At 23.1% G+C, this 25,825-nt stretch overlaps 1 protein-coding gene across 1 annotated transcript; it reads left to right on the top strand.

Moving 5' to 3' along the window:
- The first annotated feature begins 18,696 nt into the window (after positions 1 to 18,696).
- Positions 18,697 to 19,302, top strand: LOC145829087 (kelch-like protein 40). Its single transcript, XM_082936817.1, has one exon. The coding sequence runs from the start codon at positions 18,697 to 18,699 to the stop codon at positions 19,300 to 19,302; it is 606 nt and encodes a 201-aa protein (XP_082792943.1).
- The last annotated feature ends 6,523 nt before the right edge of the window (positions 19,303 to 25,825 follow it).

Genomic DNA, 25,825 nt, shown 5'->3' with positions numbered 1-25,825 from the left:
AAATAGCTCTTGTAAGTAATATTTAAACAATTTTTTTTTAAAGTTGAAGTTCAGAATTTATTTGTTTTATCTTTTATGATAAGTTTAGCATTAAGTTTAAAATTTTGACCTTAATTATTCTACTTTATAAGTTAGTTTATTTAGTTTAGAAAAAACTTCTTCAATTACTTTAGTATTTTGTTAAAAAGTAAAAATCTGTTCAATTGTAAGTATAGATTTATTATAGTCTAAAGGTGATTATTTCTAGAAAAACATGGATTAAAACTAGTTTTACTTTTAACTTATACTATTAACTAGAGAGTTTTACTTAATCAACTTATTTTACAAAACACTGATGTTCTTTAGTAAAGTAACAAACCTTTTTAAGCATTTGTATTTCACCTTAAATAAATATCATATTAAAAATGTTTATGATGCTTGACTTGATTTAATTTTTTTGCTAATGAAAACTAGTAATACAGAGTTGTATTTTGCTTTGACTTATTATGAAACTTGTTTTTCCAAAGTAATTGTTCTTAGTATAGTTGTATTGTAAACATATTTATTTATGATTGTATTTAATCTAGCTTATGTACTTTTTGTAACGTTAATATAAAAAAAAATCTATGAAAATTATTTAATGTAAAATTCCGCTTCACTTTCATTTCTAATGTAACTACTATCATTTAGTGTGAAATTCTACTTTAATTTCACTTTTAATGTAACTATTTTCAATAGAGTGAAATTCTACCTACTTTCACTTTTAATGTAACTACTATTAATTAGTGTGAAATTCTACTTTACTTTCACTCCTAATGTAACTACTATTAATTAGTCTGAAATTCTACTTTATTTTTACTTCTACTGTAACTATTATCAATTAGTGTGAAATTTTTTTTACTTTACTTTCAATGTAACTATTATCAATTAGTGTGAGATTTCTTAAGCTTCAAATTTTATTATTATTAGTTGTCTATATAAACTAGTTATTAAATGTTATTTAGTTTGTTTAACTTGTTTAATTTCAGAAAATTGAAATTTGTTTTAATTTAATTAAAAGAAAATTGTTTTACATCAAAAGTTAACTAAACTTATATAGAAATTGTAGAAATATTATAGACTTTCATACAAAATTAAAATATTAAATTTTTACAACAAACTTAATTTATTATGTTATTTTGCCGTGTTAGTAATTAATCAATTGAAAGTATACTAATTTTTTTTTTAGGTTTTGGTTAGTTTGCCTAGTTTGGAAATGATGCTCTGATATGCAGATAATAGAAGCACTTTTACTGATATAGAACCAATGATAAAAATCACATATTTATTTAACTAATCGTTTGAAAAGGAAGTTTAATTATAATTTATATGGAATATATGTCTTAAATAAGATAAAAAAATTAATTAATATTATAACAAATCTAGTAATATAAGCAAGTAGTTATTTTATATTACAAAGTTGAACTAAAGACTACTTTAAAATATATCGCAACAACTACTAAAATTATAAAAGCCATTTCAAAGTAGCTGTTTTTCAAAAACGTAAAGAAGATAAGTTGAACCTTGTTATTAAACTTTGCTATTGAACAACATCTTTGCACTAATAATGTCATACTAAACTCAATTAAGTTCTGTACCCTATAGTGGCATTCGACAACTGTTTTATAGTCTAAATTTAGGTTAGTAAGAATAACTTTACTGGTTTTAACTAGCTTTTAATCTACTACAAAACTTCCTATGGTATTCTTATTACTAAAATATTTTTTTTTAATTGTTGTTATCAAGATATTAATCAAAATTTTCTTAGGTAATCATAAAGTATATGTGTCTTAGTAGAATACTTAAAATGATAGTGCAAAAATAAAAATATATTCAGTTAATGTTTAGTTCAATAAAGTTTATAGAGATAACAAGCAGCATTTATTTTATTTTTTATTTGATCGACAAGATTACTTAGTAAAAGCTTTTTTATTAAATTACAGCACGTTGTTGAAAACAAAAAATAAAAAAGTTGTAGGTATTAAAAAAATTTTTTTTTGATTATTTAAAAAAAAGTTGTTATTAGAAAAATATAAAAGAAAAGAATATAAGAGTAAATTCATTTGCAACTTAAATAAGGTGTAGTCTGGTTATTTTAAGATATGAAAAAAATTACTAATAAGATTAATGCACAATTTCTATTCATGTTACTTATTCTTTACTAATAATACTCATTAAATACGTAACGCCAACTTTAAGCTTACTATTGTAACAAGCTATTAAAAATTAACAAATAATTTTAATTATTCAGAACAAAGTGTCTATGTTTTCTGTTAAATAGTAATTTAAGGGTAAAAATGTTATAGATATAAATTTGCATTTCAACTATTTTGTTCGTTTTAACAACATAAAACTTTAAAAAAATTATAAGTAAATTATAGTTTTTTCTCTAACTACAGTTTATATTGAATTGTTGTAACAATTTGAATATTATAGTTTTTTAACCAAAAATATAAATGGCTAAAACTAAAACCTTAGTTCGTGTTTAGAGAATGCAACGGCCCTAGTGTTTAGAAATTAAACTTTAAATGAAAACTTTCGCAGAGTTTAAATACATAAAGAAAGTAATTTTACTTACTTATAATATTTTTTCTTTTATTATTGCTTTTTCATAATTTTGAAGCTGCTGAAAAGCAGTTTTATAAAACTTCTTTAAAAATTTCAATATCATGTACACATTGCAATTTAAGCAAAATTATTCCTTTAAAATTATACTTCAATGTTTTTTATCTAACTTTTACTTTTAAAGTTTAAATTTTATATTGTGTTTGATTATCATAAAACAAAATCTATTGATTTTAGCGCATAACTATTAAGGTAAATGAAAATATCACAAGTCATTAATGCAAAATAGATTTTAAACACATCATTTTTCAGTGGTTTTAATAGCATTTAGAGGTTTTTTTTAAATAGAAAAAAATGGATATCCTAATATTAATAATAAACCAACTTTTTATTTTTTATAATTAATTAAACCTGCAGTTGTGCTTAACAAGTTAATAATAACAATTTCTACAAACTCAAAAATCACAATATTTTAATGTTTTGATTCCAACTGAGTACTTTTAAGTATAAACTACTAAACGTTTAAACTAATCAACATAAAAATTAAAAATCCGTAAAGAGCTGCTTTCAGTTATTAACTGAATTTTGTAAAGACAATATAATAATTTTATGCGTCACTTTGTACTTTATACATACTTTGTTTTTTTCTCTTTTTTTTCTTTTTTAGCAAATGATATTGTACTTTTGGTTAAAATTTAAATGAATGTGTAACACTGGAATAGTTCAAAAATTTTAACACATTTACCGAAAATTCCTCGTTTTTAGCTCTCGTCATATGTTTATGTTGTTTTATTGTAGTTATTTAACTGTCTCTTAAACAATTAGTTGCAAAAAAGTTAGCGTAGTTATAATGCATTTCTAATTGCATAAGATGCTAAAAGATAAAAACAGTGGTAAAAATATTTCTTTAGTGATTACTTAAAGTAGTTTATCCATGTTAAAGCTTACTATAATTAGTTTTTATAATTTAATGTTGTCTCTTTGAACTATAACACTTTGGTTTGTTCAGCTAGTAAACTTTTGTTTTCAATGTTTTTACAACATAATAGTAATGTAGCTACAAACTTTTCAAGTAAAATAAATTATCATTTTTTAAAAATTTATTAAATCATTCTACAGTTTATTACTCTACTTCTTAACTTTAAATATTTCTTAGCTAAACACTTGTGGGAACACCAAAAAACACTTGTGTGCATACAGTATTTTCCCTAGCAATATAAGAAAAAAATACCCGAGAAGAGCTACTTTCAGTTATTGATACATAAGTAATAAACACACTCCTGTTGTTTAATTTTTTCAGCTGTAAACAATGTAGCTTATATAATTGCAATATAAGTAATAAAATTTAAGACTAGAACTTAGGTGATTATTTTGTATGGGGTTTGCATTATTAGAATATAAAATATTAGTAATTATATAATTTTTAATTGAAATAAAGTTAAAAGTAGTTTTAATCAGTGAAAGGAAAACCATATAAGTAAAAAAATACTAAAGTTTATATTTTTAATACAAATTAAGTTTAAAAAAGGTAATATTTGAATTTTTTACAGCTTTTCTTCAGTTTTTTAGACTTAATAGTTTTTATAGGATTAAATATCAAATAGAAAAGTTCAAATAGAATTAAAAGTTTTGTTTAAATAAATGTTAAAAACACAACTAACAATAATTTCTTTGCAAGTGTACAACCTTATGACCTTACCTTTATCAACTTATTAATTTTTATTAACTTAATTAATAAAATACAGGGTTTTTTTTAGTTTTTAAAATTCACTAAAATTTTAGTGACGAAACGTTACTTTACAACAAAGCTTAAATTTCAAAATTTGTAAATAATCTTAGATGAAAATTAGCTACTGTTTTCAGTCTCAAATTTAGTTAAAAACTGGTATAAATCAGTATAATCTCAATTTTGCTGCATAAGCAACAATTCGTATGATTTATCAATTAATTTACTTTTAAAGTATCTAATATCTAAGTACATAGTTTTATTTTTTTTATTAATTATAGAAGAGTTTTAAGTACTTTATTTTACTATAAACATTTAGAAATGTTTTATTGGTATAGAACTAATAAAAGAAGTTAATTAATAAGGAAGTCCTTATTTTTACCAAAATACTAGTTCTTACTAGTTAAAAGTTATTATACTTAACATAAACAATCTTTGTGAACACAGTTTTATAGGTTTAATGTTTGGAACATTTTTTAGTATTGTTTCGGAATAAATGATTCAGTTTTTATTAAATTAACTTGAGAATTATTAAAAATGGTATTTAAAAGATACAATGGTTTTAATAAGTTAAGTACCAAGTTCTCTTGTTTCGACCAGTTCAAATTTTAGCTATAAGATATTAAATGTTATTATTATTACTCTTTGTTATTTGTTATACCTTTTGTTACAACTCTTTTCTACAATATTATTTTAGTAACCTTACTACAAACTTCATAATTTTATAACGAAACCTTCAAAAAAATTATTCAATTAGAGTGTAAATCTTCTTTCAAGTTACAAGCATTTAAAAATAATCAAATGTACTTGACAATTTGTTATAGACTAAACAACTTATTGTTAAATATTAGATTTACTTTGCTGTAATATTCTAATACAATTTTCTTCTTACAATTTGATAACGTTAAAAGTAGCTTCAAAAGAAATTCCGGGTTTTATTTGTGAGGTAATTCAAGTTTCAAAGTATCAAAAAAAGGTTCCACTAAGCTTTTCTTTAATTTAAAGTATAAAATATATAAAATGTTTTTTCAGTTAGTTAAGACTTTTATACGGCTTAACACAGTACAAATGAAAAACAAACGTACACATTTTGTTGCTTAACTCGATTTATTAATTATGTACTAAATAGTAAGTTTGTGTTTTATAAATTTTTACATAAATTTCTTTCTAAACAAATACTAATTAAAATTGTAATATTAAATTTAAAACTTTTTTTACGACCACATAGTTATAAAACTAGAACGACAATTTCAAAAATAACTTCTAAATAGCCGCAAAACATGAATGTACACTGTTTTTGATGTGTTAGTAAAAACTAGTCAACAGTTTAGTAATTTTATACAGTAAGGTTTTTTTCAATAAAAACTATATACACTTATCAAATTTGTTTTTAATCTAAAATATTTGTTTTAGTTGCTTCATTTTATTAAGTTTATATTGTATTGAAAAAAACCTTACTACATTAAAATTACTAAACTGCTGACTAGTTTTTACTAACACATCAAAAAAAAATTTTTTAATCAATGTAATTTGTAAAACAGTGGATTTTATTTAAAATCTACTTTATCTCAACTAAAGTTTTTTTTTTGTATAACTTGAAACAGTGTATCAAAACTTTTTTTTATTAGATAAAAGAAAAATGTTAAGTATAAATGTCGACGATTATATAAAAATTAATAACAATTTTATGATTTTTTTTTCTTTTTGTTAAATTGTCATCTGAATGACAGTTGACGTAACAAATAGTTTAAATATTATTATAATCAAAAAACAAAAAAAAAAATTGAAATTATAAGGTATTACCAATGTATACAGGAAATGAATTAGAACTGATACAAATCAGTATGCGCCCAAAAACAATTAAAGAGTCTGTAAGAAAATTTTACTTGTAGAAATAAACCATATATATTTTCTAAATTTAAGGTTGCAACAATTTCGTATAATAAAATAAACTCAACTATAAAACCTAAAATGTTAAATAATGAAAGTTCAGTTATAACTGTACACACAATATTCTTTTTTTTACTATCTTATCATATTGTTTTATAATTAACAAGCTGACCTTAGAAAAGTTTTCATAAGCTTACCAGCTTATATCAGTACGAAATTAGAGAAAACCCTTAAGCTGTTTATGTTTATAAAAGCTAGTCCTTTATTTGAAAATAATTTAATACAGTTTAGTGAAAAAAAGCCACTAGGTTTTAACTTGCTTCGTTGAGATGTATTATAAACAATTTTTATTTTAGTATAAGCCTTTGCTTGACTTTTAAGTTATAAATAATCAACAAATTGTTTTGTAGTTTATTTAGAATTTTAATTTTTACTCATGCTCCCATTGCCCTGCTCGATTTGTTCTTAGTCGAATTACTTCTGCTGAATTGTCTTTGCTCGAACTGTCCTTGTCGAGTTGTCCCTGACCGAGTTGCTGCTGATTGATTTTTTTCTGTTCAACTTGTCCCTGACCGAAATATTTCTGCTCGAGTTGTCCCTTATCGAATACAAATTGTCACCACCTGTCTTATTTTCTCGTGGTGAGTGAATTATTAACAACGCTAGAGCATCATATTTATTCACATCCTTATTATTTAAAAAAGCTAGTAGGTTTAAAAAATTTTCTTTTGCATTGAATTACTTTATGATACAGAAAATCTAAGCTAAGTTTATATATAAAATTTGAATGCATAAATTCGTTCAAATTTTTACACATATACAAGTGCCTAAGAATGTTTGCATTTTAAAACTATCTGGCGGGTAAAACTACTACAACTGAAAAATACTAAAAGCTATGAAAGCAAGATCTTTTTAAGCTAAAGATTTGTAACAAAACAGCATTTTTTGCGAAATTGTATACGTTATATTTAGTGTTATATTTAGTGATATACTGGATCAAAATAATCTATCAAAAAAAGGATTTGTCCAAATACAAAAAGGCATATTCTATTTCGAATCACTTATCTTCGATTCGGTAGATTACTAGTGGTAATACACTGATTTTAAACCTGAAAGCTAAACTTTACTTCAAAAATACTCAATGTTAGTTTATAAAGCTTAACTTAACTTAAATGCATGTTAAAAATAAATTTGTGAAAAGCAAACCTTTATTGATTTTAATTTTACAGTAATTATTTTATAATTTTTATATATTATATAAATTTGGTTTAAAATGAATAAGTGTTCAAAAGTCTCTTGTTATGAATATTTCAAAAAAGAAAAATTTTTAAAGTTTACTACGTACTGAATGTATAGAATTAATATTCTGACACTTTAATATTATCACTAAATTTGATTTAGCTAAAGAAGTTTATGATTACTTAACTTTTTTTTTTATTAGATTTTATTTTAAAACTATTAACTTTTTTCTTTAAGTTTTGGACTTTTTAGAATAAAATTAAAACCTTAAAATTTAAAATTACTAACAAAAAGTCTTAAAGATAATATAAAAACTCAAATTTAAAAGAAACAACATGATGGACACTAAAATAATAAGTTAGCACTGAACAACATAAAAAGTTAGCTTTAATATTGTCATTATAACTTAAAATAAATTAAAACAATTTTTTTAACTTTTTTTTTTGAAAAAGATTTTTAAATAAAATGTAAATGAACAGTCATTTCAAACGTTTTAACATTAATTTTTCGAAAGTATAGGTTTATTTACATTATTTTATATGTATAATAATAGTCCATAAATTCATATTTATACCGTTTTAAAAAAACTTAATAAAAAAATAAAAATATTAACGAACAAAAAACATTGTGCTACTCATCTTATAAAAGTCTATACAAAGAAACAAATTTAATACTTGTAAAAATAAAATACAAAACTAGCTTGAATTTATAACCATACTTTAAAAGATTTTTATTTATCTTGTTATTTTTAAACATATTTCGTAACTTTATGATGAAACATCAAACCTTTGTAAAATTTTAATCTTTTCTATATTTATTGTAGCTCTTCCTACTTAATCTTTTACTAAATCTTTAACTAAAAAAAGTTTAATCCTTACAAAGCTTGTTGTAGCTATTCCTAGTTAATCTTTCACTGTTTAAATCTCCAACTAAGCTTTGATATATGATACTTAGTGAGAAAAAAAGTAGTCTAAAATAATCAAAATATTAACTTTGTTAACGCGGTATTTTTTCTTATAAGAGCTTTGTAATAAAATTGTTATATCGTAAAACTTTTAAACAAAAGAGTTTCTATTTTCAACAAGGTACTTCGCTACTTATAAATCTGTTATACAATATTCTCTATCAAGCTAAGTCCTTTATATAATTTTATTTTTTTTATAGAACTTAAATTAAAAGCTTAAAGTCTCATAAGATACTTTTAATAAAATAAAAAAACCGGAAGACCAAATTAATTGTAGTCATTTAGCAGCAATAAACAATAGTAAACGTTTCTATTGATAATTTAGTATTATGACTATCTGAGTAGTAACAGTTGAAAAAATTGTTATAACTATCAAACAACTATTTATATTTTTTATAAGCGAAGAAGTTTAAATAACAAATTGTGACACTTTACTATTAAAAATTTCAGTATTAAAATCAAAATAAATAAACTATCTTCAAAAAAAAAATGGTTTAATAGTTTAAAGTAGAATCCTAATCAACATAAAAATTTCAAATGACATTTATAGAGATGTTGTGGTTGAATGACATGATCATGATTTTGTTAACTTTGTAAAGTATAGATGTGTCTCTTAATTAAAGAAAACTGCTGTATTTACTAAAATGTAAAGAGCTTATTTACTACCAGGTTTCAATTGAAGAAAAAAGAGACCTTTTAAAGTATAATAAAACAGCAAACTGAAAAAATAATGTTGCTTATCCGTAATGTTATTTAAAAACTTATTCACGCATGAAAATCTAAATATTACTAAATTATTGTATATTCAAAAAACTCAAGTTTATTGAAATATATTTTAGTAAAATTCTTACTAATTCTAGGTCAAATTAAATTAGTGTAATAAGTAAAAACAAATAAATTAAATTAAAAACTTTTTACCAAGAAAGTATACCTAAAAAAAGTATCTAGATAGAAATAAATACTATCTAAAATTGGAACTTAAACCAAGTATTAGCAAAACAATATCAAATTCAAAATCACAGAAAATTTGAAGTCTAAATTGTATTAAGTTTTTGTAACAATTTTAATATGAAAGGATTAAAAAAATATCTAATAGAAATAAAAGCTGAAAGACAAATGTTGTTAAAAAAGGTAGTCAAAAATTTAATAGATAAGTATCTGACTATACTTTTTATATTTTTTTATATTAAATAGTAAACAAGCTTTGTAATAATTTCCATACCTTTTCTAGTTTTGTTTTAATTTATTACTTGACTAATTGGATGCATTTAAACTTCAATAAAATGAAAAACTTATTTTAGTTTTCGTAACCCCTACATATTACATTTATTTATTTGTTTTTAGATTAGCATTTAATTTTTGAGATTATTAGATATTACTATCTATTTGATACTCATTTTTAGACCAAACTTTTAAGCGGTTTTTTTAAACTTTTAATTAAAAAAAACAACCTTTATCGAATAAAAATTAACTTTTTTAAATGAGCTGTCCAACACCATATACGTAAAAGAGCAGACTTATAAGAATGCTGAAAAGAAAGAGCCTTGCATACTAGTTGCTTAAAATTAAAATGTAGTGCTTGATATATGTGTGGGAAATCAATTTATAAATCTGGAAACTTTGCATTACTAAAATGCTACAAAAGCAATTGAGCACAAGAAATAAAGTAATTGTTTAAATAAAAATAACTAGATATTGAAATAAGATTTTTTTTTACATTCAACAAAATTAAAAGGTTACTATTGTAGTCAATCTATATCTAAAACGGTTGTAAAAATATAGTTAGCATAAAATAAGTGAAAAGTTATATTTTCTGAATTAAAAAAATTATGTAATTGTAGCTAATTTTGCTAGATGATTTATCAAATTTGTAAAATAAGCCAACTACATGTTTATAAGTTTAATTTGAGTATGAAAAAAAAATATTTATTTATGTTATAAATCTCTTTAACAATTAATAAAAAATTATATTCTGAAACTTACAGAGACAGACAAAAGACAGATGTTTAGTTTAAATGGTTTTTGAAATAAAGTTACATGGAAAAAGACATTGTATTAAAAAAAGCAAATAAAATTTTGTTTTCATAAACAACTTTAAAGTTTGTAAACGTTGTTGTATAAAAACTTTTAAAGCCGGTGAATTTGGTTAAATTGTTACAATAGCATTGTCTCAACATACTTTTAATTTTTTTTAGTTGTGTGAACACTGAACATTAATAATGTCTAAATTACTGAAATCAGCTAATTCTAACAAAAAAAAAGCCAGCATCAATTATTTTATAAACATATTTGTAAATTTATTTATTAAAGTAAGTAAATTTTATACAAAATCTATATACAAATCAAAAATAAGTGAAAATTATAGTTGTGCCAAATTCTTGATCTAATAGAGAACTTGAAAAATGTCCTATTCTATTCAACCAAATCACAATTTTTGAAACAATAATATTACTATTTCTTATCCTTATGGGAAGTTATTAAACTTAAATGAGAACATTATTATTTAAACACAAATTAGAATATTAGTTATAAGCTATTTGTTATTAAAAATGTAAGTATAACAGGGTTGCCACAAACTTAGGGAAGTCAGGGAAACTCTAAAAAAATTTTTAAATGAAACTCAGTGTAGTTTTAATTTTTTCTAAAATGTTCAGGAAAGTTTTAATTTTTTTTCTAATCTCAGTGAAAAATTTTCTAGATCTAGAATAAGATTTAGTTAATCCAGTTTCAACATTTTGTTCAAAAATTTTTATTTTTTTAAGTGCTTGCTTAGAAATTTTTTAGCCTTTGTAGCTGGTTCTTAAATACTTTTAGAATTGAAATTATAGTTTTTATATTTATCACAGAATTGCCACACACTCAAGGAGCTCATGTAAACTTAGGGAAAATTCTAATTGCAAAAAATCTTAGGGAGACTAAGGAAATTTTGATTAATTTTTTATAAACTCAGCAAAACTCAAGGCAGTTTTGATGTTTTCTTAAAAAATTTCAGGGAAGTGTTAAAATTTTTGAAAAATCTCAGAATTTTTTTTTCTGGTATACAATGAAATTAAGTTAATCAAGTTTTTATATTATGTTCAAAAAAAAGTTATTTATTTATTTCCAAGCACTTATTTAGAAGTTGTTTAGGCTTGTGGCTAGTATTTTTTTATATTCTTAGAATTAACATTGTTTTTTTTTTTTTTAATTTATCATGACTGGAGTTAAACAAAAACTTTAAAAAAAATGAAAGTTGTGGTTAATGTATTATTTCAATTAAAAACCATGCATTGAAAAAGTGAATATTTTAGTATGTTTTACAGTTTTTATTTTTTGCAGATTTAGTTTAAAAGCTTTCTGAAATATGAGTAAAACACAGTTTAAAACCTTTTTTTTTTAATTAGCTGCATTATTAAGACATAAAGGATAGATTACTAGAATATAAAAGAAAAAAAATTTAAATGTAAGTAGTGTGGTGATAATACTGAAGTATTAATAACTTGCGCAAGAAGCGAAAAAAAAAAAGGATTTGAATATAACCTCAGGGAAGTTTATGGTTACTCGAGAGAATTTTTTGACTTAAAAAGTGGCAACCCTGTCTTTTAGTGTAAACAATCATACACAAACTGCTACAATTGTTAAATTAACTCTTAAACAACATAAACTACCTTAAACTATTCTTTTTTATAAATCAAACAACCTGATCTTTTTTATTTTAAATTTAATTTAATATGAAATTACTCAGCACCTCTGATGTGTTGACTCTGCATATTAAACAATGTTTTAAAAATAAGTTAAAATTATTTTTAAACTAAATTTATGGTTTTGAATATATTTTTGCTTTAAATTTTTATCAAGTACAAAGTATTATAAAGTTTTAAATTTAGTTGCTTTTAATTAATAAGTTTATGTAGTTATTACATTTTATAAAAAATAAAACAAAAAAAAATTGTTTCTAAAAATAAAAATCAAAATACTTGTCTAATTACTGTTTTGTACTGTTCTTGTTTTTTTTTTATTCTAAAATTTATTGAGGAAAGAAACTTTCTAAACGTAAACTTTAAAACTGAGTTTAACTTCTACCCAATGCCTACCACCTAAATGTACATTTATCTAAATGGTTTAAAAAACTAATGCTTTGAAGTTTCTGTTTATGTTAAAATACTTTTTTAGGTCAGAAAAAAGGTCATTTTTAATCCTATGTCATATTATTAACTGTGTTTAAATGAAAAGTACTTTTTTAGGTCAGATAAAGGTCATTTTTAATATGATTTTATGTTATTGACTGTGTTTGAATGAAAAATACTTTTGAAGGTCTAAATTAGATCATTTTTAATGTGTTTTATGTTTTGGAAAGTATAAGATACCTTTTTCTTTTTAAGGATTTTACTACAGTTTAATGAGAATTTTCAAGTAAAATTTTTAAACAAGTACTTAAAAAACGTTTTGTATTAACATGTTGACCTTGGAATTAAATAAGTTTAAAAACCTGATACTTTCAAAAACAACTTTGCAAATGCAAGCTTAGAACATATTTTACAGGGATACCAAATAATCTAAAGTTCTAGAATACCTAGAATTTGTCAATTTAGGTACAAAATAAGCTGGAATTTCGAAAACATTGCTAAATAAACTAAATAAACTTCGAATTAATTCTTATATTATTAATACTGCATCATGTACTTTTAGGAGGCAGTAGTAAAATATAAGTAGTAGAGTTACATGATATTAGTTCTGCTTTGGAATTGATTAACTGTAGGTTGTAGGAAGTTATCTATTTTAAAATAGTTATAGTCCTAATTTTAATATGTATAAATTCAGTGGAAGTTCTTATAAAGTAAGTAAGTTTTAGAACAAGATACAAAGCTCCCAAATGTTTTAGGCAAACTTTCTCTAGGTTTTAGATATACATATCAATAAGTCAATCTTTAATATACAATTAAGTTTAAGGTAGAAACTGTTTTTAATTGTATAAAAACATTGAAAAGATACTCTAAATTATTTTAAATGTGTTTCTTAATAAAAAAAATTTTTGATTATGATAAGAAGTTTTTTACTTATATGATAGATTTTATGAGTCAATTTAAAATTTTACTGCTTAAAATGTTATAGTGTTAAAAATTCCTGGTTTTTTTTCAAAATTTCTCAAATTCCAGTTTTTCTCAGGTTGAAAACCCTTCAGATAGGCAAATTAGTCACTTATTATGTAACAGCACCTTTAATATATAAATGCATACCTGTAGAATAAATACAAAATAAAACCTAAGGTTTGAGAAGAGATGCATTATGAAGCATTTTACAAATTTGTTTGCTTCAATATTATTAATGATTCATTAACCTCAGTAGTGAAAAGTTCCAAAATGTGTCCCTATTTTATAATCTATATATTTCATAAATATAATTTCATAAATAAATTTAAACAAACTTATTAATTTGTCAAAAAACTACAGTTATAAAATAAACACAAAAAATTTTTAAAACATTTAATTTTGCTTAATTAATGTTTTGCTCCTTTTTATTAAGGACTTGTGCTGTAATGCAAAAAGAAAAGTATATAACTTGAAATTTATATATTCTTGGAGTTTCTTTTATTTTTTTACTTTTGTTGAATAAATTATATTTTATTCCAAGCTTTTTCTAATCTAATATATTTGCTTTTAACTTTTACAAAGTAAAAAATTTTATATAATTTCAAAATCATTTGCTTTTGATTAATGTGTGAATGTTTCTTATTGCAAGTTGTAAAACAATTAAACAAAAATTATTTTGTTTCTAAAAGTAAAACATAAGATATTTGCTTAATATTTATTTTTGGTTTTATACTGAATTTTTTTAAATGTTAGTTAAACTCCTTCCTAATGTCTACTACAACAGTGTGCGTTTATCTAAATGATTATAAGATATTTCAGGTTTAAAGTAAAAAATTCTGATGTTTTCACAGGATTTTTTTAGATCAGAAAAGGCCATTTTTAGTACATTTTTATGGGGTCCAATTGTAATTAAAATTATTTTCCCTAACATTTGCTGAGTCAGCAAAAACATCTTATTAAATTATACCCTTATCCTTAACCCACTTTACTCAAACATATTGAAGATTTATAAAATTTATCAAATAATGAATTTTCATCAACAAAAATTTTTTTTTTCTATTTGCTGACTTTGCAAATTTTAAATATTATTTCTTAATCCTATTTCTTCTTGTTATTTCTTTTTTTAAATGGAAAGTACTTTTTCAGGCTAGATAAAGGTAATTCTTTATCTTTTTTTATGTTAGTAACTGTATTTAAAATGATAAGTAGAAAATTAAGTCATTTTTATGTGTTTTCTGATCTTTAATTTTAACAAATATAACGTACTATTTTCTATTCAAAGATTTTACTGCAGTTAAATAAGAATTTTCAAGTAAACTTTTTAAACATTTGCTTTAAAACAGGTTTTTGTATAAAGGAAGTTAAAAACATGCTGACCTTTGAATTAAATATGTTTCAAAACCTGGATACTTTTAAAAACAACTAGGCACATCTATTACCAAAAATCTGAAATCTTTGAAAAACCTTGAACAACCTGGAATTTGGGCAAATTTACAATTGCAGTTTAGGCAAAAAAAACTGAAACTTTAAACAACATCACTAAAAAATCTGAAAATAACTTTAAATTAATACTGATATCACTCCTACTGCATCTTGTACTTTTAAGAGGCTTGTAGTAAAATATAAGTAGTATAGTTTAATGATATAAGTTCTGGCTTGTAGTTGATTAACAGTTGTTTGTAGGAAGTTTTAATTTTTTTAAAAAGCGACAATCCTAATTTTAATTTGTATTAAAAAAATACTTTTGTTCAAGTAATTAAGTAGAAGTTGTTATTGTAATTATATTGCAAGTTTTAAAAGAATATAGAAGTTTGAGAAATGTTTTTGGAAAAATTTCTCCAGGTTTTCAAAATTTCTTATAGGTTTTTAAATATATACATTTTACTATAAAGTTAAGTTTAAGGTAGAAACTGTGATAATAGTATAAAAAAAATTGAAAAGAATTTTTTAAGTTACTTCATATTTGGTTTTTAATAAAAAGATTTTGATGATAACAAAAAATGTTTATCTACAGGATAGGTTTTTTGAGTCAAATTGAAATTTTACTGATTAACATGTTATAATTGTTAAGAGTTCAAGTTTTTTTTTTAATTCTCAAACTCGAGTTTGTTTCGGGTTTCAATATTTTTTGGCAACCCTGTAGATAGATTATGAAAGTTAGTTATTTATTTTTAATAGCACCATTAAAATATAAATGCATATTTGTAGACAAAATACAATTTAAAAATGAAGGACTAAAAGTGTTATAGAGAATTTTATAAATATTTTTGCTTCAATATTATTAATGATTTATAAACTTCATTTATAATGTTATAAGTTCCAAAATATGTCCCTATTTTATCATTTGTATACTCCACAAACTTTTATAAATTTATTAATTTGTTGAAAACCGAAGTTATAATAAAAGTGCTTAAAATTTTTTAAAACAATAAACTTTGCTTATTTTAATTTTAGCTGATTTTATAAGCATATTTATAAGGAAAATAATTTCATGAAAATAAGCAGAAAATAAAATCTTTTAGAAATACACTTAACTGCGTAAAATTTTAATATTTGTACTTTCTTATATTAGAGCTTTTTCATTTTATAACAAACTATGTTTAGTCAGTTCTAGTGCAAAAACTGTCGTAGTGTCCTTATAAAAGCATTAAAAATAGTTTTGTGCTCCTACTATTAAACTACAGTTTAGAGTGGACATATTTTTTTTATAATTTGGTGTGCACAAATTTTCACGAGATTCCAAACAACTGATTTTAAGTTTTGTATCATTGATACTAATGTTTTATTTATGTTTTTAGTACTTGATTTAATTTATACATTTTAATGATTTTCTGCAAATAGTACTGTGTTGAATTTTTTTACAGCCAAATATTAGTTAAGTATGTATTTTACAATATATAACGTTACAGAATTTAATATTAAAATGAATAAAAATACATTACAACAAAATGGAGATTCATTCACAAGTGAACTATATGAAAAGTGTACCACAAATAATAAAAGCCTTAGTTTTCAAGATCTGTGCAAAGAAAATACCAGGCAACGTTTTGATGATTTAAAACTCGGTAAGTTTGTTGTTAATAATCTTAAAGTAGTATAGCTAAATTAAAAAAACTAAAACATAAATAGTCTTTTTTAAATTGATTTTGTTAAAAGCCCATTATCAATTTAAACCCATATAAACATATATTTGTCTGTAACTGTTACAATATTTTGAATTCAATACATATAACCTTAAGTAGCTAAAATAACCAATTTGTTTAAAAGATAAGAAAACATTTTTGCTTTACAATTAACTAACTTTAAATGTTATATTTGTAATCTTAAATTAATTATGTTATATATTTTTATGATATCTCAGAAAAACAAAAAAAACTTAAAGTTATATAATTTCAATTGACTACTTGATATTAATGTTTGACATTACTATTATAGTAAAACTTACAAATAAGTTTATTAAAAAACAAATATGTTACTTAGGCACCAAGATGAAAAAATAGTAATTTTACAAACATCCTTTACTCTTTAAAAACTTTAGTTTCATAATAAATACAAATATTAAAAAATTATAATATTGAAAGAAAAATCGGATTCACAATTTCTAGTAAGAAAATATTTATTATTAATATTTAAAATTTTATTTTTCGTTAAATATACTATTAATTAAGGATCTAAACACCAATCAATTGTCAGGGATATAAGATAATTATTTAAACTCAAAAAAAAGATTGACTATACTAGCCCTACGGGGTTGATTAAAAAAATAAACATAGTGCAAAATATAAATATCTTATTATTGCATAGTTTCCAATAACACCATAATTCAAATATTTTTTAAAAATAAGTAGTTAGAGATTAAATTTTTAAAAAAATTATTAATAAATTTTAGAGTGTATCCCTATATCAGTTCCGTTTTGGTTTTATATAATGTTTTTATTTGCAATGGTCATTACTACCAACCGAAACTAGGTAATAATAATACAGTAACAATTTAGGATCGTTGCGTCTAAATGCTTATAAGTTTTTTTAAACATTTAGGTTTTAGTTTAAAATATATTTATAGTTATTTTTACAACTTTCAAGTAGACTACTTTCTTATTATACTTACATTAATTTATTTCTAAAATATGTAAGTTTAACTACTATAGCAAACTTCATCAGTTAAAAGTTTTATTTATGCTTATGAAATTAAAACAACAAATTTGTTAAAAGAGTTTTAGTCTAAGTGTAATATTTTTAATAGTTTATCAATAAACTAATAATATAATGGTTAATGGTTAAATATAACATTTTTATTTGTTTTAAACTGAATCGCAAACTAGTAAATAACAAAAAAGTAAGTAGTAAAGAAGAAAAATAAGATTGTTAAAGAATTAATAATAGTTAAGAAAAAAAGGAGTACTAATTGCTAAAATTCACACAGAAAACAAAAAAACGGTTGAAGGAAATTTAACTAAAATATTGAAAGTTAGCAAAGTTTTGTTGGACAAAAGAATGGAAAACCAAACAATTAAATGGGTTGAAGAAAAATTAACTGCTCTAAACTTTATATCATGCTTTTCTTTTTCTCAACTTTTTAAAATCCAAGAACTTTTTAAAAAGTCTTTACGCGTTATTGATCGTTGGTTTACAACTGTTGCTGATTCAGAAAATTTTATGGAGTTAAATTTTGCATCAGTAGCTACAATATTAAATAGTTCTGGGTTACTGATTGATTCAGAACTGCAAGTATTCAATGTTATGAATGTTTGGTTGAACCATAAAAGTATTGAACGGAGTAAACATGCGAAATATCTCTTGCAAAGAGTTCGGCTTTCATTACTAACCGTTCCTGCTTTGAAAAATATTTTAGAAAAAAATTTATGGATAGCCATGAATCATGAATGTTCTGAAGTTATAAAGAAAGTAATAACGCACAAAAACAAGTGTCCTCGTAACTCTACCAATGTTTTACCTACAATCAGGTACTGTAATCAATGGGATTTTAACTTTATTATTGCTGGAGGTAAACGTAGACAAGTTATCAGGGATGATTTTATTATCGATGGTACTGATTTTTCGAGAATTATAGTTTACCAACAACAAACTATGGAAGAGATGATTCGCAATTTTTTTGGATTAAAGGTCAAATTTACGTATTTGGTGGTTTTGATAACAAATACAACCCAGTAATTCCCATTGAAAAATATTCACCTTCTACTAACACTTGGGATATAATAGGAGAAATGAGTGATAGGCGTATAAATTTTTGTGCATGTTCATTTATTGATGATGTTTATGTGTTAGGTGGTACTAGTTTAGATGGTAATGATAGTTCTTGTGTAAAGTTTTGTACAATTGTTAAAAAATGGAAAGAAATTGCTGAAATGAACGTGACGAGACAACATGCATCAAGTGTTGTTTTCGAAGGAAGAATTGTCGTTTCAGGTGGACATAACAACAGCGATGGAAATTTGAACACTGTTGAGGCATATGATCATATTGACGATTCATGGAAGTATATGCCAAACATGATTGAGAGGAGAGACTGTCATAAATCAGTTGCTATTAAGAACAAGCTGTTTTTACTCGGTAGGATTATGTTTGATAGCTGTATTGAAGTTTTCGATTCACACTGTAACCGATTTGTTTTGATAGAAAATACCAAAGGTTTGAATGAATACATGGCTGACATTTCTGACGTCGTTTCAGTTGGAAATAAAATTGTCATTTTTAGCAGCGCCAAAGGATATGTTTTAATTTATGACGTTGAAATTAATAAGTGGTCAAGGAAATCGTGTGAAGCAACAAAAACTATGGAACAGTTTAATTGTTCTGCACTACCAAAATAAAATAAATAATTAAGTTTGTGATAAAGTTTAAAACAAGTTTCAAATGTATTGCATTGATTTTGACGACTCTTATTGTTGTTTGAATTAATTTAAAGTTTGTTGTCTTAAAAACTTATCCAAAATTAATGATTGTTGTTTTTTCAAATAGCTAATAATTAAGAAATTTAGAAATAAATACATACTTTGAAAGTTTATAAGCTAATCTTGTTAAGCACAAAAACAAAAAGTTTTAAGATTAACAATTTAGATTTCTTCAGCTATTATCTTTTTAACATTTTTTTGATTTAGAACTTTTGAATAACTTGTCTATGTATTTAGGTTTGACACGTTGTTTAGATTAATTAATAAATACAATGTAACAAAATCAATTTATATTTATTTACGTATTGTTTTTTTAAAGATAATTTTCTATATTTAACTACAAGTTAGCTTAATTAAAGTTTGTATATAAACTTAAAATCTTAGAGAGCCTAATAATTTCATATAAATTTACCATATTTTAAACCAACTTACTTGTAATTCTTACTTGTATTGAAACTATTTAATTTAACTATATTACAACAAATTCTATCGGCTTAAAAGACAATTAAAAGCACAAAAAGGGTTGCAATAAATTTGTAATTGGAAAAGACTAATATTAATTGGTCATAAAAGACGTTTACCTAATCAAAAAAAAACTGACCTTATAACATTTTGTTTCAGAAATATGTAATTAGTTTTACTTAGTTTTATCCAAAAGATTTAATTTACTGAAAATAAGTTTAAGCTAATATAAAGTTATCCCTAATAAGTAACAATTTAGAAATGTAAGATGATTTTGAATAATAAATTTCATTGTTTAGAAAAAAATCAGATGTTTTTTTTGAAGTCTAGCAACCCTGCTAGGCACAAGATCATGGTTTCAAAAAGCATTCAATGTTGACATCAGACTCGGTAAAAAGCACTCTGTGTAGAGTTAGAAATCCTTTAAGTACTTAATTTATATTTCAATAATTTCAAATTTATTTTTAGTTTAATTCTTGCTTATGTTTATTTCAATGATCTGCAATACATTTTTGTAAAATTTAAAATGTAAGGACATAACAAATTCTTTTTATATTTGTAATACGAGATAGTTGACTAAGATGTATCGTCTTTTCCAATGAGAGTATTAGTAAAATGATTAGTTAGTATGCACTGTATTTAAACTAATAGGTACAGTTATATTTTAAAATGTTCAACGTTAATTTTAAAGTTCAGGTGCACCTAGTTCCTTATAAAAAATAAACGTTTGTAAAGAAATTTTTCATCAAATTTAACTTTATAGCACATGGTTGTACTATAGCAGATTCCTACTACTCTTTTAACACGATATTTTATTCTCTTGGTGTTTTTAAGCTAGGTTTTGTAAAAGTAAAACTTAGTGTTGCACGAGAACAAAATTGCACGAATGCAAAAATTGCACAAAGCCAAATTTGCACGAGGGCACAAAATTACACGGAGACAATTTTGCACCAAGGGTCAATTTTGCACAAGTAACTATTTTACACGAGAGTAAAATATCAGAAAAATAAAAACATTAAAAAAACAGAAAAAAGCAACTAAAAGATAATCTTTTTTTTTTAAAAAAAGTTACTGACCGAGGGTAAGGGTTAGGGGTAACAGTGATTGTAAAAATATAAAAATTACTAGTTAAAATTAGTATTAAAAAAAATAATAAACCAAAAAAAAAAGCTACCGACCAAGGGTAAGGGTTAGGGCCAACAGTGATAGCTAAAAAAAATAATTTTAAAAAAAAATAACAGAAAAAAAAACTATAAGTAAAAATATTTAAACAAATAATAATTTACTGTCCGAGGGTAAAAGTTAGGGGTAACCGTGACAATATAAAATTGAGTTTAATTTTAAAACAAAATAAACAAAAATTAAATTAAAGGTAATAAAAATATAAAAAAATTAAATTTAAAAAATTAACTCGTGCAAAAATGTCTTTGTGCAGATTTGTCTGTTCGAGCAAAAGTGACCTTTCGTCTAATTTTGTGCGTTCATGCAAATTTAACAGCTACCTATAATTAATAACCTAAAAATATGGCAACCTTATGATTTACCAAGTTTTATAAATTCTTCTATTAAATGTTAAAAAAATTATCTCATAAAAATTAAAAACTAGTGGTTACTTTTTTCTTATTACTATTAAAACTGAGATAGTACAAAGCAATATTTACAAGAAAATGGTGTACAATGTAATAATTTATAAAACCATACTAATATGAAAAAACTCAGTGTTTATCTAAAAGAAAACAAATAATATAAATGATATAAAACTTAAACTAAAAATAAACCATTTGGATTTTCCAAAAGTACTAAACAGTCTTAGTCACTTTAAAAGGTGTCTCACAACTTTGCTTTAAATTTTAAAACAATCTAGTAAAAATACAAGTTTTGAATTAAATTTCAATGAATTATTATGTGTATAGCCTGTGCTTAAACATAAGAATAGTCAATTTTACTTTGCTTTTCTTTGATATAATTTTTTTTTTGAACATTTAGACTCCAATGCAATGTAATAGAGTGTTTCACAAATTTAACATTATTAGTTTTCTTGAAAACATTTTTCTCGTTAGCACAAAAAATAATACTTCAACTTGCACTGATGTGAAATAATTTAAAATGTGCAAACTAAACTTCTGTGCTTATGAGTATCAATAATTTGCATTGAATTTATTAAACAAAAAGTACATAATGTGCACTACTGTTTTTTAAAAATTGTTAGTAATAAGTTTTGTAATAAGTCATAAGTGAAAACCTGTTCTAAATCATAACTCATAATTCAGCCAATTAAATTTTCTTAACCTTAAAGTATCTTTATCATTATCATACTTGCTATTTATTAGCTAATTACAGTACTAACTGTAATACACAAATTTCAATACTAGTACTTGTTTTCTACCATTATGGACAATTTCCAGTTTGTTTTCACTGGAGCTTTTTTGTTTGACATCACCAGAGATTAAAGTTGAAAATCTCATTATTAAAACTAATAACACCAACATTTAACATCATCAATCAAATAAACTAAAAATTCAATTTAAATATTGTTGTTTTGAAATTTAGAATGTATTTTCATGCAAACAAATCTGACAAAGTTTTAATATTAAAAAACATGAATTAAAATTAAAACATGGTGAGTTTAAAATTATCAGTATACGTATCTGTAAAAAAAGTCCATGGCTAATGACTAAAAATAAAAATAGAGCATAGTTATCATTTGTAACAAGGAGTAATAAAACATTGCACTATTTATAAAAAAATTTGATTGTTTAAAAAATGTCATTTAAAAAATTTAAGGTAGACAAAACTCTAGTTATTTCTAGTGTATATTTAGCATTTGTTTAATTTATGTTTCTAACATAAAACAACAACCACGGGTAAAATATCAAAAATCTGTAAAAGCCAATTCAGATAAATTAGAAATTAACACTTAATCTAAAATTTAAATATTATCATAATTAGTACTATTAAGTACTCATTTGGTTTTAAAGCTATTAAACTAAAATGTCAAAAGTGCATCTATCTATGATGTCATAAGTAAAAATTATAACTGAGCTGAGACCATATTTTATAATTTTGATAATTTGCTCTAAATTTATTTCTATTCATTTACACTTAATACTAACTATTACACAAAAGTTTTATTTCTAGTGTGTTATTTTCACTACTCTTTGAACAACAACTTTTAGTTTCAATTTAAACTATATTTTAAATGTGACAGGAAGTTTTGTTTTTAAAATTATAAATTAATAAAATTTTTAAGCTTCTACCTAAAATATATGTAACAAACATTTTGTTACATAAAATTTCCAATTCCGACAATTAAAATTCTTAAAAAAATGTTTATTAAGTCATATCTCTAAAAGTATTAAAAATCTATCAATAACATAAAATGCAGTTGTCTTTTTATTTTTTTGAAAGTCTTTAAAAATGACGTAAGTTTTTGCAAGAGCATTTTTACAACTTTGATTTTAGGCCCTGGGTTGAAATTAAAAATGCACTTTGCATGAGTAAATTCTAGAAATAATTTTAGTGCTTAGGTCAGATATTTCAATGTAAATTTCAAGTTTTGCTCAGAAATAAAGTTTAATTCAGCTACCTAGTTTTTGAATTTACAACAGTTCAATTTTATTAGGTAATGTGAAGTATAAAAATGTTAACCTTATAAAGAGAGAGTAATTATTTTTATTATCAAAAATGCAACTCCTTTTTGAATCATCATGCCAACCAGACAGTCTCGTTTAAATTGTACTTTTAATAATCAAGTATGTCTTTATATCATTATATTTCATGTTTTACCAAAAACTATTTTAATTAAATTTAGTTGTACTGAAAGGTCAGTCTGCTAATTTCATGTTATTTTTAATTTTATTTATTAAAGCTTTATTGTTTGATTAATTTTATAATTGCTTGGGTAAGGTAAGTTAGTAATAAGGGTAAATAAAAAAAATCATTAAAAAGATTTGTTGACTCTGCAGTTATGCAAATCAGACTGAACTTAAAGTAAAATTTCAATAAAAATGTAAATAATAAGTACTGAAAATTTTTAATACTCAAACATTAAACTTAGTTTTTCAAAAATAAATAGTGTAACAATAGTTTTTAATTTCAAGTGTATACAACTACTAAAATTAATATAGTGGGTTTTGTTTTTCTAGGTTACACCTATAAGTTATAAAATTGTAAATTTTTAGTATATTGAAAATAAAAATGTATAATTTTTATAAATAAATATAGCTTTGTGTTATGGTCACTCTTTTTTGTTATTTCTGGCTAACTTTAGCTAACTTTTTTTTGTCAGTAAGTAGCATTTATTTTACACATGTTACCTTGAGCTTATTTTCGTACAATTTAAACTTAAGATAGTTAAAAATTATAAACTGATCAAAAGTTTTTTAAAAAGTAAACAGCGTGAGGCTCATGATCAAAGTGTTTTAATTCACACCAAAATATTGACTTTAGTTATAAGTGTTCACATTTTTCTTTCTTACTAAACTTTCTTTTATTTTTTGATCCTTACAATATACTTTGTATATAGTTTTAAGTAATGACATAAGTGCAAACAACCTATTTTATTTATTACAAGGTTACAATTAAATAAATTTTTATCTTTTAAACTATTAACGAAAAGGATAATAGATTTTGTTAATACTTAAAAATCTTTGAATTTTTTTTCACTGAAACCTGTTAAAAATAAAAAAGTTTATTTTCACTTACATTATTATTTTAATAAGCTCTTTACCTTACAGTAAAATTAAGCAGTATTATTAAGTTAAAAATAAAATTTATATAAATTAACTAAACAAATAATATGGTTAAATTGGATTAATAAATATACTGCTCCTCGATATACTTTATATTACACTTTACACACAGGGTTGCCAAACACATAGGACATTTTAATTTTTTGAAAATCTCAGGATGACTCAGAACAGCTTAGGATAACTCAGGAATTTGTTTTTACTCAGGCAGACATAAAGTATCTTCCTAATTTTAATGAAACTAAAAATATATTTTTTCCAGGTTTTTAATGAATTTTGTTTCAATATTTTTTCTACTATAACTAATTTTGTTAACTGACTAATTAATTTTGAAAAGCTTTTGATAAATCTTTTGTAAAGTATTTGAAAAAACACAAGATGACTGAGGACATTTTAAGCCCACTCAGAATAGTTTTTGCTCACACAGGACAGTTTTTTGACTAAAAAAGAGAGGCAACCCTGGATTTACTGAAGCTTATTTTTCTTACAATTTAGCTAATATTGATTTTCCTTATAAACTCAATCCAAATCAGACTAGCTTGATCTATCTTTTAAAGCCAACCTTTAATAGTCATTCTTTAAATAATAATTAGTTTTTTTTGGCAGTTTTTGGTAACTCCCAAGTATTATACAGTTTAATACTAAATTAAGTATATAATATAAATATATAATAGTTATGTTCTTAGGGGTGCACAAACATTTCAAATTCTTATAAAAACTAATGTATATGAGATTTTTTTTGCTGTTTTTTTGAAAAATAAAATTGCTTTTGTAAACTTATATAGATAATGGCCCTTTTTACAAAACTTAAATACCATTTAAGATATGGCTAAAATAAATCTTACATTAGAGTAATTTTTCAAAACATTTTTTAATAGTAAATTTTTCAATGCTATTTAACTATAATATTCTTATCAATTTTATTAGACTTACAACCCCATTTAAAAATTTTTTTCATTGAATATTACCTTTTGAAGTGTGTGGTCTATTAATATTTTTCTGTAATTGTATAGTTGCACTCATGTAAATTTTCGTAGACAATAATTTATACTTAACAGTCGTTAACTACTTTAATAACCTCTTAATGTATACTTATTGTATTGATGTAGTATGATTTTTTTAAATACCAATTTAGCATTTTTAATTTGAAAAGTTTTACATAGTTTTGTTCACTTTAACTAACTAATTAATATATTTAGTGTTTAAAAGTAATTTTTTTAATTATAAGAAAT

Source organism: Thalia democratica, chromosome 2 (genome assembly GCF_965202585.1).
Source record: "Thalia democratica chromosome 2, ktThaDemo2.hap1.1, whole genome shotgun sequence".
NCBI classification, from domain to species: domain Eukaryota; kingdom Metazoa; phylum Chordata; class Thaliacea; order Salpida; family Salpidae; genus Thalia; species Thalia democratica.
Note: the sequence above shows the minus strand (reverse complement) of the source record. Positions and strands in the feature narration are given on the sequence as shown.